Below are 16,480 nucleotides of genomic sequence, written 5' to 3'. Positions count from 1 at the left end.
GTGCTCTCGCCTTACAGCAAGAAGGTCGCTGGTTTAAACCTTGGCTTAGTTGGCGTTTCTCTGTGGAGTTTGCATGTTCTCCCTGTGTTTGCGTGGGTTTTCCCCACAGTTGCACAATTGCTTTCCCCACAGACCAAAGACATGTGATACAGGTGAATTGGGTAGGCTAAATTGTCCGTAGTTTATGAGTGTGTGTGTGGATGTTTCCCAGAGATGTGTTGTGGCTGGAAGGTCATCCGCTGTGTAAAAATGTGCTGGATAAGTTGGCGGTTCATTCCGCTGTGGCGACCCCGGATTAAAAAGGGACTAAGCTGAAATGAAATGAATGAATACTTATACTCGAGTAAAAAAGAGAAGTATGGCTGCCTCTTGTGTTTTTGTACTTCATCTGCTCTGCTAAAATGTAGAAATCAATGTAAATATTATTTACACATATTTTAGTGTTTTTTTGCACTGAATACTATTATGCAAATTAATGAATAAAATAGTATTTATCGTCATCGATACAAAAGACAAAAGAAATTAGTTACTAAAACTATTATATTTCCCTGGAGACATATATTTGTGTAAGTGCTTGAATGTTGCATCAGATTAACTGGAATTGTCATGCTATTTGCATATTTTTGTTTAATATTTTCCTTAATTTCTGTTCTTACAAGTTGCTTAAGACAAAAGCATATGCCAAATTATTTACAGTACATGTAAAATACTTTACAGAAATGGGTGGACTATTTTGTGTTGCTCCTTTATCTCTCATGTTGGTTTGATATTGGTTACAGGTAATTTCTACACGTATAGTAAAATTTCCAGACTACTGTCATTGTAAATTTGTTTACTTTTTAAAGATATGTATGTGAATTAAATAATTAAATACTATGTAATAAGTATTTCTTGCAAACCAATCTTTTAATAATAATTGTTTAAAATGCACATTAAAGTAATTGAAAGAAACATACAACACAGTATTAGTAGCCAAAGGGTTATGACAATTAAAAATATATAGGATATTAAGTAAATATGATTTATAGGGGCCTTTTACAATGGAGGCTACAGTAGTTTTAATTTAGAAAGGAAGTAGAAATTCTAAAATGGGAGCTATTCTGGATGCAGTGACACATATCTAAAAGATAGATATTAGAGGAGGTTCTACCACAATCAGCAAAAACTGGATGTGAATGCATACTATTCATACAGTTTTGCAGCATACAGTTGTCAAGTAAGTTATATAGTACTATCAACACAAGTACACTGTCAAAATAAATATTTCACCAGGGCCTCCACATCTGTAGAACTGAAAGGTGAGAACTCTCAACATCATGTGGCATTCTAATAGGAGTAAAATGCTGGTTCTGAGACTGATTGGGCCTCTTACACAAGAAAGGAGAAGAAGAGCAGGGTTTTGGACTCGCCGTCTCATCAACATGGAAACTAGAGTACTCGCTATGGTCTGAAGGAACACTTGTCAGGGAAGTCTTGGGTAGCCGAGGGCAGTCCTTTGCAGATAGAGGTAGAGATTTAAACAAGTGATTGAGCAAGCGGGATCCAAGGGTTTTGTCCATCCAGTCGCAAGAATGTAAAAGGTTGTGAACTTCCTGCATGCATTGGATATACCCAGTGCTGTATCTCTGTCGGGCTCCTGTATTCAGAACAGGGTCTGAGTGGACACAATAAGATTATGGGCAGTTCTTTTTAAATGTTAACCTGGACAACAAAAATTATATATAATTTATTTTAATTTTTTATTTTTTTGCTGAAAAAGAGAGAAACTTGACTTAAAGGGTCACGAAACACCAAAACACATTTTTTTGAGCTGTTGACAGCCGTATATGTGTCCCACACTGCTAAAAACACTATTAGGTCACCTATATTTCACTAAAAAGGGTAAATTGGTTGTTTTTGCGTTATTTCAAGCAAATTCATACTTCCTGTTTGAAACGAATTTTTGAAGCTGCGTCACGGCTATGACATAATAGCGTTGTATTCCAGCGTGCAGACTGGGCGTCTGTGCCAGAGTGAGTCTTATTACGTCTAACAGTGTGTTGCATTAATGCATGAGTAAGGCTTGGTTCAAACCAATCAGCGCGCTCTATTGTGCAACTTCATTAATATTCATTACTGTCAGAGTGTAGACGGCAAAGACGCCACGTTGTATTGGCAAAACAAGCGTGAAGTGTTACTTTTATAGTTTGCTGCAGTTAAGTTTCGTTTTCATTTTCTCTCTGTGAGAGCGCAGACTCACGCGTGGATTAACAGTGTACACGACACGCGACAACAATAACTTACGTGTCTAAGGAGGATTATTGTTTACCTGAGAGCTGTTCTGATCTGCTAACGCTGAGATCCGGAATTCGCTTGTAGTCTCCTCTAAATAAAGACGCGGCTCTAGTTGCTGGTGATTGTCCTGTCTCTAAAGATTTGGGAAGTGAGCGACCAGTGCCCTTTGTTTATTCCGTTCGTATTTTATTCGTATCCAACAAACTATTGAGTGTAAACAAGTTAGCACTAACAGTTACAACCAAATTATAACCTCGTGTTGGATTTTGTGACCGGAATAACACACGCGGCTTTCTGACGCTACCTGCCGTGTGCATCTAAGTTTCCGGGAAATGCTGAGTTTTTTTTTCTTTCATTTACCGTGCGGTATCAAACATTGCATGAAAAATAAACGCTTTGGAGCAGCGCCTCAAATCAAATATCACATTTGTCGGGAGGGACATGAATTAATTTCCTGAATGAAAGAGCCAAACTGCAGTTAAAGTCCACCATTTAATAATTTGGCAAATAATTCGACTACAGATGTCCATGTAAACACAGTCACATTGTCCGTTGTGGGTGTGTGTTTTGACTCTGAAATTCAGCGCGCCCAAATAGACACTCCCATACCAAGCCTCTTTTCTTCCTCCGACACTCCCCCCTAAACAGAGCTGGACACGCCCACTTTTCTGACTTTTTCCAAAGTAGAGGTGTGAAAACACACTGCTGAAACGAGGGGGTTTCATGGCCCTTTAAAACAAGCCAGTGTACAAACTAAAGAACTGTAACCTTTATAAATATTGTACACAACCCATTTTATGAATGCCATTTTACTTACCAGAAACTCTACTGCTCTGGATATTTTGCAAATGTTTCACTGTCATCTCAAGAATATCAGCTTTCTCTAACTTAGACTGCTGTTTAATTATGAAAAAGAACAAAAATTTGAGTATCAACTTTAGCTTTAAAATACTGTTTTGTACACACAAAAAACAGTTACTTTAAAATATGCATTTAACTTTAACTTACATCAGGCTTAAAAACTGCAACTACAGTCTCTCTCAGCTGATCCAGACAAAGATTTATTCTTTCCCGTCTCTTTCTCTCAATGAGAGGTTTCCGTAGCTGAAAAGATCAACACAAGCAAAGAAAAAGAAAAGCAAGCAATATCTTTGCAGTCTATGTTCCAAGAATATTTTATAGTGATTTTCTACCTTCCTCTCCTCTTTGCTGCTGATATGCAATTGGCATGAATTTTGCTGAAGCTTGGTAGCAGTCATGTCCATCTGCTTCTGTGCAGTGTAAACTGCGTTCCACTCACTGGAAGATACACGGCACATACTCTTTATTTATAGGAGGGACATTAGCATCTCAATGCACAAGCTCTTTGCCTGAGATATTTTCCCACACACTCACTCCCATCACTCACAAATGACAGGCCACTGCCTCTATTCAATACATGAGCCCCCAAACGCACACACATAGGCATACTCAAAGCAAACAACAGATGTCGAGCCTAGAGGCGTTCTGAACACAGAAACTACATCACGTGAAATCACAAGATAGTTTTCCAAGGTGGCTTGGCATTCCCAGAATCTAATTAGTATGTTCTGTTACAGTCAACCACCTGATACCCAATGCATATTCACACACTCTTCAATAGACCCAAGCGAAACCAAACCCAATACCACAGGTTTCAGAGCCAGCAATCGGAACCACTGTCTACAAATAATATGGTGAAAACAAATAATAATTCAAAAGTACTTGTTTTGGCAAACAAAAGGTCTATTTGCATTATTTTTTTTTCAAATATTAAACAAACATAAATATTTGTCTGAAACAAGCAGGTAGTTTGGTTTATGCCAGATGTCTTTACCCTCCGACAGTCAGTGTAGGCAGAGCACATCCTGGCAAAATCAGGCTGTGCGTAGGCATAAGTCAAAGTGCTCTCTGCCACAGGCAGATGTATGTGAATTAATAATTTTAATTTGTTCAACAAGAGCCATGAGACTACTAGCAGAGCACACATACTTGGGAAACTTCACCATACAAGAGTGTTCATTGATCTGCGGCTAATGTGAGTGACCCATGGCAAGTAGGACGAGGAGGAAAAAATTTGGATGTGTAAAATGTACATAATATATAGGGTTACATTTACAAGTAAAATAAAAACATTTATTGAAATTACAAACATTAGTTGGCTAATATATGTTATTATGGCTTACACATATGCTACACAGATGCCTGGAATGCTCTATTCTGATTAGTCAAGTCATGACATTCCATGATATGTTATTCCCAGATAACAACTGCTAAAAAGCTCATCCGGGAACTTTGAATAACCTTAGTGTTGTTTTTGGTAGCCTGTTTTAATTTTAGTTTTAGCCTAGTCTTTATGTGAAGCTGTGATTTTAGTTTTTATTTGTTTTAGTCATGTTTCCACCCTTTTTAGTTTGGTGGAGTTGTAGTCAACTAAATGTCTGAGCATTTTATTCTAGTAGTAGCAGTTAACTAAAGTTAAATCTATTACAACTACTCCATTCCGATGTGGTTTGGATAGCTGTCATTATGGATTTCTCTCATGAATATGTCTCGCTGCATTCACTTTAGGTGACATATATATCAGTGGATCGTGCAGTGGAGGAAATCCCTAAAAGTTTTTTGGGGGGAGGGCAATCAACAACAAGACCCGATGGAGCGGGTCCTTTCACTCACAAAATAGCTACCTCCAGTTTACAAGCTCACAAAAAGGCTGCAGCTAATGCGCCAGCTCACACATTGGTTTCTGCCGATCTACCGTTGACTCAAATGCAACACTGGCTCATTTTGAAAACATTCGCCTATACAGATTTCTAGACATTGCAATTTATGTAGCTAGACTTACATATGGCTGCATTTTGTCTTTAAAATGAATGCTACTGGGCGGTATGACGCCGTTCCATCAGTCAGTCAGTAAGTTGACAGAGGCCTCTTGTGGTTTTACACGAGAACGGCAGGCGCGAATGGCACTAGCGAGAGAAATTTGGGATCTCAAAAAGCCTACACAGGGGGCTTTGGTGGATTTGCAAAAACTGCAAAAACATACCACTTGCAAAGTATTTAACAATCTCCAAATATTTATATAGCGGTACGTAATTAGAATGAGCCTGGATTGCTCAGATGGTTTTCTGTTCTGAGTTTCTCCCTGTTGTAATTTCTGTCATCTTTCCTGCCCCTGAAATGCCATTACCTGTGCCACAAGAATGGCCGCCACCAGAGCTGCCACTGCCAGAGCTGCCAGATCCTCTGTCACTGCCAGATGTGCCAGATTCTCCATCACTGCCAGAGCTGCCAGATCCTCTAGGGGCACCAGATTCCTCTTAATTGCCCAAATGGCTGGCTCCAGATCTCTCTGTATTCCCTGATTGGTGGCCGCCAGATCTCTCTAAATTTCTCAAATGGCGGGTGGCAGATCCCTCTGAATTCCCAGAATGGTGGGCACCAGATCATCCAGAGTCTCATGAATGATCAGAGCCACCACCTGTGTCCCACGAATGGCCAGAGCCATAAATTGAGTCCCACAAATAGCTGCTAGAGATGTGTTACTTCCTAGAGCCTCCTGAACCACTGGGGCTGTCTGACCCATCAGTGCCTCCTGACCCACCGATGCCTCAACTCAGGCCGTACTCACACTAGGTACAGTTGCCTCGAACCGGGCCACAGCACGCTTGTCCCCCTCCCGTCTCCCCCGACGGCCCGCGCTCACACCATATCGGGCCTCAGCACGCTTACGTCATCGCTGCTGCGCTGTTCAGAAGCGCTCTCTATGGCAAGCCTTTTTAGCATTTAAATCTTTGTTTTGACTCCATAAATATATTTAGAGATATCTCTGATTATATTTTGACTAGTCATAATTATAATTCGACTAGTTAGAATAACAATTAGAGATATCTGCAATTACAATTGTACTAGTACGAAATCAGATTGGAGATATCTGCAAATATATTATGACTAGTCATATTCCTCCATTGACTTCCATTGAAAAATATTTGCAGATATCTCTAAATGAGTTTTGACTAGTCACAATTGTAATTAGAGATATCTCTGAGTTTTTACTAGTCATAATACATTTGAAGATATCTTTAATTTATCATATTTAGAGATATTTACAAATATATTTGAAGATCTCTAATTAATTCACTAATAGTCGAATTACAGTTGTAGATATTTTGAATTTTTGACAAGTCAAAACTCAGTTAGAGATATCTGCAAATATTTTTTCAATGGAGGTCAATGGAGGAATATGACTAGTCATAATATATTTGCAGATATCTCCAATCTGATTTCGTACTAGTACAATTGTAATTGCAGATATCTCTAATTGTTATTCTGACTAGTCGAATTATAATTATGACTAGTCAAAATACAATTAGAGATATCTCTAAATATATTTATGGATAGTCAGAACAAGGTTTAAATGCTAAATCGGCTTGCCATACGCTCTCACTCAGCAGCACAGTGGAGATTTCTCTAGTTATATCGTTTCAGTCGTTTGATATGCCGTCAAATATTTCGCCAAACAGTCCTTAGGGATGCGGGGACACGCAGTCAGATATTTCGCCGAACAGATCCGCCACTTTTGGCGCTCATAAACAATCATTAAGCTCTCGTGCTGCAGGAATGAGGAGGTCTGCTGAAGGCGCGCAGCTGGCGTGCTGTGAGGAGTTTGCGTCTTTAATAAACTACGGCAGTTTGCGTTCACTGAACAGTAAGAATGATTAATAAATCCATATCAAACAGTCCCTTAAAAGTCACGTCTCGCTTTCGGTTTCGGGCTTTGGCGCGTTTTGCGCTCACACACAAGCGTACCGCGCCAAAGCCCAGGTGTACCGCGCTCAGGCACACCTCTTCCAACCGGGCCAGGGCCGGCCAAGTGAACCGTGCTTGAGCGCGATTCAGCGCACTCACACTTCTCAAACGATCCGGGAAACGGGCCTGGGCACGGTACGGATGGCATAGTGTGAGTAGGCCCTCAATGTTCCGGGCCTTTTGCAGCTCCTGTTCTAGGCTCACCTCCGTTGCATAGACCTGGCCCTCCAACCCTCTCCCTTTTCTGCCTACGCTTCTCCTTATTGGATTTTATTTTTGTTGTGTCTGGAAGCCGCACCTAATAGGAGGGGGGTATGCTCTGTCACAATCACCAGCAATTTAGGCCTAGTACCTCGCTGGTGAACTACACATTTACCACTTTAATGAACTCCCATCATGCCCATACACACCAGTTCCTGATTCATCTATATGAAGCATTCTATTGTCCTGCCTTGCCGTGTTTCCTTAAGACTCTTGCCTTGTTAACTGTTTTTACTGTTTGCCTCCTGTACCGATATTTTAGCCTGTGACCCTGACTTCTCCATTGGATTGCCTGCATGCTTCCATCTGTCACTTGAAGGGTCACTTTGACTTGCCATTGTGTATGAGATGTGCTATATAAATAAACTTGCCTTGTCTTGTATTAAATACACAAAGAAAGGGAGGTGTAGAAAGGCAGTGAAAGCCCAGACAGCAGCTAAAATCTCTCAGTAGTTAGGAAGCAACCCTCTACTTCATTATTACAAATTATTATCAGCTGCTTTAGTCTAGGCTACTTAGTTTTAGTTAACTTCTACATTACCAGCATGATAAAGTTGAAACCAGGGTGGACATTTCAGCAAGACATTGATCCAAAACACAGCCAAGGAAACAAAGGAATTTTACACAATTACAAAGGAAAAACAATTTTACAAAGGACGAAACAAATTTACATTTTAGAAAACAAATTAACAAGATGCAAAACACCTTTACAAATCCCGAAACAAATTTACAATTACAGATTCCTCTACGGAAAGGGAATGTACCACACCCCGGAAGTGACGTAGAATGTACCACACACCGGCAGTGACCCGGAATGTAATACACACACTGGAAAATTTCAATAATATCCAGCTCGTGTGTGACTTTGTAGACAGGTTTCCACAAGTCTACAACTATAAAAATCATGGTTTGACTAACTGCAATAAAATAAATTAGAGCTATTCTGAGAAAATATCAGCGTGAGAGTGCATAGAAACATGTAAATGCAAGTACATGGTGTAGAAAATATAATTCTTCTTTTTTTTATTTCTCAGAGTTATTCTTGATTCTCTATTAGTATGCTGTGTATGCTTTGCCTAAAGAGATGTTAAATCAGTTACCCTACATTCATTCTTTACTATATATATTTTTTATATTCTATACTATATTTTGTATGTTCTGTGAAATTATATGCTAACCAAAACTGGCCTTTGAGGAGATGTATTTTGCATACTAATGAGGCATTTCGCAGAAAGAGCTATCTTGGACAAGAAATATGCAGCAGAAACAATAAAAATAACATGAGTCTCTCGCCTCTGATTTCCTGTGAAAAAGTATTGGAGCCGATGTAGGTCTCTAAGCATGTGCATTTAACTGGTCTTGTTCTTCTGTGCAGAAAAGAGGAACTAGAGATGGTGCCGAAAAGCTGACAGAGACAACCCGCCTTCTCTTCCTTCTGTGTATAAAACTGGGTTTCTAGGTACCGGGCGGTGCAGAGTACCTGACGTTAGTCCCGGTTAGCATTGTATAACGGTTAGACTATCTTGGTGTATGCCCAGAGCTCTGAACATCGAATTATTCATTTGTATTTAATAAATTACTAATCTTTTAAGCATTGAACAATTTCTCCTGAGTTTGAATTGAACACGCATGGAATAGAGGAAAATATTCCAACAATGGAAACAATTAAAGCAGTTGGATAAGTCGGTTGATACTCGTGCAGAACCTTTTGACTTGGGTTCGAATCCCGTTGATGACATGTCAATTATAATTATTTTTCTTTAGATTAATTTTGGTTTATGCTGTTCTGCCACACAAATATTAAATCAACAATGATACACTGAAACCAAGTGAATAAGAATCTTTATTCAATATGGGCATGTTTTGTTGCTGTGAAAAAGTGACCAATCTGCCAATCTGCAAACGTGGATAGTTTGCACATTTGAAAAGGGGCCTCAGTTAACACGGACACCAGTTAAACCATAACACTGGCTTCCTTCAGTTTACTGTTGAGTCCTCAAGCAGAGGTTTACACCGTGTAGACTTGACATCATGTTCATGATTACAGCGTATGAGTGGATCTTGTTAAAATATTGAACACATTGATGCAGCATGTCTTGCGCAAGGTCTGGCGTTTCCGTCTGGTCCGCGTCCTTTATAAACTGTAAACACCGACCAAACGTAAAGTAAAACCGTGTTAAGCTGCTCATGTGTTTGTCACAAAACGGGCAAAACAACCCTCGACCGCAGTCCATGTTTGGTCACCATAAACTTTGATTACGCCATGTACTGCACAGCGTGAATTTACCGCGCTCACCAGCAACAACAACTTTCCCCCACGTCACTACCGGTGTGTGGTACGTTCTACGTCACTTCCGGGGTGTGGTACATTCCCTTTTCGTAGGGAATCTGTAATTGCAAAACACTTTTACAAATCCCGAAACAAATTTACGTCATGTTAATTTGTTTTCTAAAATGTAAATTTGTTTCGTCCTTGGTAAAATTGTTTTTCCTATGTAATTGTGTCTGATGATAGGTAAACATGTTTTTCAAAATGTAAATTTGTCTTGAGCTTTGTTAAAGTGTTTCAAACTTTGTAATGTTGTTTTGCACTTCCCGGCCACCGTACAGTTGTGTTAAATTGCACACTACAAAGTGTCTTTGAGCCGTGCAATGGCAGCTGTATGAGACGGGTTCAACCGCATGTTAGGCACGTATATAAGGTTTCCATACCATACAGTTGACCAGCAAAACATTAAAGCGCAATTTGCAGTGGTCGCTGGTTTGCCCAATATAATCGGAGCGATCTACTGCACACATTGCTATAAAGGTGCCATCTTATGACGCATAAGATTACTTGAATCGGAAACATTTTCATACAATAAATGTGCAAATAAAATATATTGCACAGACTTATTAATGATTCCTACTTGTCTTTTTTCGTAGTAAAGAGTACGCAAAATCTGATATGTAGAGGGGGAAAAAGAAGAATGATGCTGGATTTGAACCAAATTCATGCTCGAACGTGTCAAAACATGTTGCCATGCGTTTAACTGCCATGCAGTTAAAGACACCACAAAATTTCTTTTTTAATGCACTCAGTGCGATGTTCAGAAAAACTCTCCCACTCTAATTTTTTTCTTTTGTTATTAATTCCAGAGGACAAACTTGCAAATAACACCGTTTTTCTCCGGTCTACCTCTGAAAACGGCATCTCCGATTTACATTCTGTTCCAAATTTCTCTTTTTGCTTGCTTTTGCCATTGCATTTTCTTTGGGTTTTGCCAAAGTAGAGTCATTAGCATATTTATACGGGGGAGGAGGCAGGGAGGGGTTTTACGCTCGTCCACTCATTCTCTGTACATCCGAATAAATGTGAAACTATGCGTGTGATTCGGCGTCAGCAGTGTTTCATACATCTGAATTTTTTGTAATTTTTTTAATGTAATTAGATCACAATCAGATTAAATTATAATTTCAGTAATATTAACAAATTCAATTTTAGCTATATAATAAAAACTATTTTAGCTGTTATTATAACTGTTATTAAATTTTATTTCATTTATTTATTTTATTTTCGGCTTAGTCTCTTTTTGATCAGGGGTCCCACATCAGAATGAACCACCAATTTATCTAGCACATGTTTTACACAGCGGATGCCCTTCCAGCTGCAACCTATCACTGGGAAACACCCATACTCTCATTCACACACATACATAATGGACAATTTAGCTTACCCAATTCACCTATAGCTCATATCTTTGGAGTTGTGAGGGAAACCGTAGCCCGGGGAGGAAACTCACGCGAACACAGGGAGAAAATGCAAACTCCATCAACTGACCCAGCCGGGGCTTGAAGCATTCTTCAAATGGTCTTGCCCAACTTAGCCTGGTTTCTCTTGAGTTTTTTTTCCCTTTGCTTTAGTCATTTGGTGAAGTTTGTTTTTGGGCGCTGTCACCTCTGGCTTGCAGGGTTCGGGACTGGAGGGCTGCACGTTGATGGATTTGCTCTTCAGTGTTTGGACTTTCAGCAGTAAAATTCAATCATACTGAACTGAACTAAACTGAACTCTGAAAACTAAACTCACACAGTTTCAATTTACTATAATTTTCTATGTTAAGCTGCTTTGAAACAATCTACATAGTAAAAGTGCTACAGAAATAAAGATGAATTGAATTGAACTTAATTGAGTAGCTCTTTTTCAGGCCCAAAACAGAAAGTGATAAAACTGACTTAAAACAATGAAAATCATCATTTTTTTTTTGTTGTTTTAAACAACATTGTATGCAGTATTAAACAAGTTTTAAGTGAAAACCAAAACATCTGAGGGAGCTGGCAAAAAAAGCTTATTCTGCTCATTTCAGCATTGAGCGGTTCTAGCTCTGAATATCGCTTTTTCAGGCCCAAGACAGAGAGTGATAAAAACTGCTTAAAATAATACAAAAATCATCATTCTTTGTTTTAAACAACATAATAGTGTGTGGGTGTTTCCCAGTGATGGGTTGTATCTGGAAGGGCATCTGCTGCGTAGAACATATATTGGATAAGTTGGCAGTTTTTTCCGCTGTGGCGACCCCAGATTAATATAGGGACTAAACCGAAAAGAAAATGAATTAATTAACAAATAATTATGAATATTCAGAATTACTTATAGTTAATTTAATGAAATAAATATAACACTGACTTTATCTCAGCAGACTCTTTTATGGTTTATTTATTTAGAAAGGGAATTCTTGTGCATAGTTTTGGAAGTTTTATTAAAATTTAATAAGGTGGTAGCAAGGATCTTTTACAGCTAAAGTGATCGTTTCCACGAGGCAAAACAAAGGCAATCTACCGTGGTTATAAAGTGGTTTAATGACTAGTCTAACATGTAATGAAATACATACAATACACAAACAAAAGAACAGCAATGAAAAAAGAGCATTTAGACAAAAGAATGGTAAATCTAACTCAGTTCCACACAACTAATTAGGACCATAAAGTATTGATAAACAACTTAAAAAGGGCACAGTTTAAAACACATGACTTAAGCTGCGGTCACACTAGAGTTTGGGAAAGCGAAATTCTGTTATGCGGCGCTGTGAAAAGGGGCGGAATTAAAAAAGAGAATTAGACATTAAAAAAGCGAGTGATTGCTCCATGTTTTAAATTTCTGTCCAGAGAGGTTATATTTTGATCTTCGATTGGTCTCACGCAGGCAAGTGATGTGATTTCGCAGGTCAGAGTTCACCAGGCTTGAACTTAACACCGCAGCGACCTGCAAAACTTGACGCATGACCCTGCGTTTCCGGTATGAAACATTCACATGTGTATGAATAGAAGTCTCAGCTTAATACCTGCAACTGAGTCTCTCACTTTTCCTCTGAGGATCTTTTGATGCATAGAATATGGAGTCTTCTAAGAAGTCCTTTTGTTCTTTGCGGCACAGATCGGAAGATATGCAAGGCATGTTCTACAGAAATGAGTCCTGTAGATCAATGGTCCGCAATTATCACCGCGAACCAGTCAACACATGACAATTTTACCGCAGACTATGGGATTGGGTTTGTAGGTTGTTAGGTGACCATCAAATGTTTTCTCAGAGCATGACAAGCTGACAAAACATTGCTGTCACTCTGATATAAAGTTTTATTTATAAAAAAAATTACAAAACACTGCAGTATTTGGGTGTTCTGTGCTTGTCGGTCTGAGATAATTAGTCTACCAAAATGTGTGTATTCCATACAAGCTGAAGCTAATTGGTCAGTTCTTGTCATGTGGCTAGAAAAGCGTAAAAAGTCTAGTACAAACTCTAGAAAACACAAGATATGAGAACGTCATTTGTGATCTTCAGCAGTTAATCTAGCACAGACATGGTGCATTCACCTGAATAGTTGTCAAATGGGTTGCGGATCTATTCTTTGGCAGTTCATGGGTCCTTCACTGGGCCTTTTCCCCTTTGCAAAGAAACATCTGTTTCTTACTTATTTTGCAGCTTGTAGGTTAAATTTGGCCGCTCAAGTGACAAATGTATGCTAAAGAATACGGTCATTTCTCAAAAAAAAAATAAATAAATAAAAGATCATTCAGACTCAAATAATAAATAGAACTGAAACAGTTAATGATTTTTTGTGCTGCCTTGTACCAATTAATCCACAAACTGATTCCAGTCCGCAGCCCGTTGATTGAGGACCACTGCTTTAGATGATGTGTTGGGTCCTACTGCACCAATTTTGGGAGTGTAGATAGATTTTAACCATTGGTCAAGTCACACCCATTCTCTATTGACTGACCAATGGCATAAGAGAAAAAGTTGCGATGGAAACTTTCTTTGTTCCTCTTGCTGGTTTTGAGTCAAGACAGGCAAACGTTATCATAATTTAAAATTACACTAAGCATACAATTTATCATCATACCTTCTAGATCATGAGTTTAATCTTTTAAAAACACTGTTGTAATTCATTTAGCCATTAAGCATTGTTCTTATGATGTTTTTTTTTTTTTTGTACAGGAAAAAAACAGTTCACCCTCTTGTCATGAAGTTTAATATTAGCTACAGTTGAAACCAGAAGTTTACATACACTGTATATAAAGGCACATAAACATTTTAAGTTAGGTTATGCTTAATAGCAGAATAATGAGAGATATGTTTTGAAAAATTGTTATAACTTCTTGAAAGTCAAGTTTACATACAATAAGATTATTGCGCCTTTGAAAAAGCTCAGATGATGATGTCAAGGTTGGAAGTTTCTGATAATTTACAACATTTGAGTTAATTGGAGGGACAATTGTAGAATAGTATTCAAGGAAAACCTTAAACACACTGCTTTCTTTTGTGACAACGTGAGAAAATAAACAAGTCACAATCAACAAAAAAGCCAGATTACAATTGGGTAAATTAAATTTGGAAAATACTCATTTTTGGAGAATTTTCCTGTGGTCTGATGGAACTAAGATTGAACTGTTTGGCCATAATGACCAGTGTTACATTTGGAGGACAAAGGGGAAAGTTTTCATGCCTAGGAACACAATCCCATCTGTGAATTATGGGGGCAGCAGCATTATATTGTGGGGCTGTTTTGTTGCAGGAGGGACTGGTCCACATCACAGCATAGATGGCATCATGAAGAAAGAACATTATGTAGAAATACTGAAGCCATCACAAAGCCCTGATCTCAATCCTATAGAAAATTTGTCGGCAGAGTTGAAAAAGCTTGTGCGAGCAAGACAGCCAACATTTGACCACAGTTATACAGTTTAAAAGCAGAGTTAAAAAAATACCAAGGGAAAGCATGTAAACTTTTGACTGTATAATTATGAATAAAATAATATAAAAAAAATATTCTCTTATTAATCTGGCGTTTAGCAAATGTAAATCATTTAGGTAATCCTAATGGACCTAAATAGTAAACATTTGGTATGATTTAACACTAGACATTTTTAAAATATGGTCATGTTCTTTTTTTTAGAGTGTATGTAAACTTCTGGTTTCAACTGTATGTGCACCGAAACCATCTTTTGTACCAGGCAGTAAAAATGTTTTTATCAGCTGTAAAATAGACTAATTTAGCACTGCAGTCAGTGAACATCTGGAGTTTCTGGAGCCAGCCCTCAAAGGCGAGTCGATGAATTGTAGTTTCAGTTATTTCCATATTGGCTTCACATGGGAGAGCAGCATGTTGCTGCTTGGGTTTGACATATCAGCTAGTTCTCATCCTGGATCAGCAAACGTGCAAAGGACTGAGCCAGGACGACCCGATTAAACTAGGTCAAGCTGCATTTTTTCTTTAATCCTGTCTTTCTTGATTCCACTTTTGTGCAATACGCCTCTGATGTCTTCCCATTGATGCTTCAGATTTTAAGGTCTCTGCACAAATAAGGATTGACAAGGAATAAGTGTCATCACATGAGCGAATGTGATTGGCAGTCCTGTGAGCCAATTGTGTTAATAGTGTTCCGAAAGTAAACGGTTCCTAAATTTGAAGTGAGAGAGAGAGAGAGAGAGAGAGAGAGGGAGAGAGAGAGACAGACATACAAACGGTTTGTAACAAATCCTTATTATCGTCATTGATGTATGCGTTTCACCCATCTCAGAGAGTTTCTTCAAGTGCTGCTAATCCATCGGACTGTTTTTGGATTGTGACTCATTCACAGAAACGAATATGGCAGGATAATGTTATTAGTTTTAAAATCTCTCCAAGTCTCAAAATAGGAGTGACAACCATACCCTAAAACGCTGATAGTATAACTTAAGATTTGACATTTACCGGATTAAAATTGTAGTTGTATAATATTTACTTTCATAGTTGTGACCAGAAATGTATATTATTGGTGAGGTTTTTTGTGACCTCTCTGTAAAATACACAATTTAGTAACAATGTGAACATAAAACATTTATAAATTATTATTGAACAAGTAAATTTTTTTTTATTAAAGTACAGTGAATTTTAACCTATTATTTATTGTCGTTTTGCAGTAAGCTTTTAAAACGAATGCGGTTTTAATATATTGAAAAATATTTGTTAAATAATTTTACCGTTATTTAAATAAATTTTTAACTTGTATTATTTAAACGTATATGTACCTTGTTATTTCATACTGTATGTTTGTTAACTTTATAACATTAAGTTTCATGTATGATATTACTTGTATAATTATTACTGATTGATCAATTGAACTGAATTAACCCATTAATTTCAGCTTAGATTAAAATGTGAGATTATTATTTTTTTACAGTAGAATGGGTTATCCAGCCATTTATTTTTATTATTTTATTTATCACATAATGTTACATAAAGTAGATTAATCATAAGCTAAGTGATAATTTAATATTTACTTATGTAGAGCAAACACACACAAACAAACACCGAAACACATACATGCAGTTGTCAGGGGCACAACAGTCAGTGATATGTTTTCCTTATCAACGTTTTCCTTATTAGCTAACAACATATTCAAATTAATAAGGAACATCCCATAAGATGCCTGATATGAATCTTACTTAAACAGTTGTCAGGGTGTTGGGTAACAATCAGTGGATGTTTCCCTTATCAACACACATACACACACAGTTAGCTTAACTTATTTATATGCATTCATTTGTTTTCTTTTGGCTGAGTCCATAATCAGCGACCTTCTTGCTGTTAGGTGAGCCGCC

General features: G+C 38.0%; 1 protein-coding gene across 2 annotated transcripts; it reads right to left on the bottom strand.

Annotated features, from left to right (window-relative positions):
• Positions 1-887: 887 nt before the first annotated feature.
• On the bottom strand, positions 888-3,575 carry her8.2 (hairy-related 8.2). 2 transcript variants are annotated; one of them, XM_087283160.1, is made up of 4 exons: positions 3,468-3,575; positions 3,283-3,378; positions 3,092-3,170; positions 888-1,636 (listed from the first exon to the last, which is right to left on the bottom strand). In XM_087283160.1, exons 1-4 carry the CDS (start codon positions 3,537-3,539, stop codon positions 1,266-1,268), a joined length of 618 nt encoding a protein of 205 aa, XP_087139286.1. In that variant the 5' UTR covers positions 3,540-3,575; the 3' UTR covers positions 888-1,265. The 2 variants fall into 2 exon arrangements, with proteins under 2 accessions (XP_087139286.1, NP_001159638.1); NM_001166166.1 differs by having other exon boundaries at positions 892-1,654.
• Between the last annotated feature and the right edge of the window lie 12,905 nt (positions 3,576-16,480).

The sequence above is a fragment of the Danio rerio genome, chromosome 15 (genome assembly GCF_052040795.2).
Source record: "Danio rerio strain M-AB ecotype USA chromosome 15, GRCz13ab, whole genome shotgun sequence".
NCBI classification, from domain to species: Eukaryota; Metazoa; Chordata; class Actinopteri; order Cypriniformes; family Danionidae; genus Danio; species Danio rerio.
Note: the sequence above shows the minus strand (reverse complement) of the source record. Positions and strands in the feature narration are given on the sequence as shown.

Bases quoted from the DNA above. Each gene is read 5' to 3' on its own strand.
- her8.2 (NM_001166166.1), bottom strand. From the start codon at position 3,539: ATGGACATGACTGCTACCAAGCTTCAGCAAAATTCATGCCAATTGCAT. The intron at 3,379-3,467 runs GTAGAAAATCAC...TGATCTTTTCAG, and splicing joins GCAGCAAAGAGGAGAGGAAG to CTACGGAAACCTCTCATTGA. The intron at 3,171-3,282 runs GTAAGTTAAAGT...ATAATTAAACAG, and splicing joins TTGCAGTTTTTAAGCCTGAT to CAGTCTAAGTTAGAGAAAGC.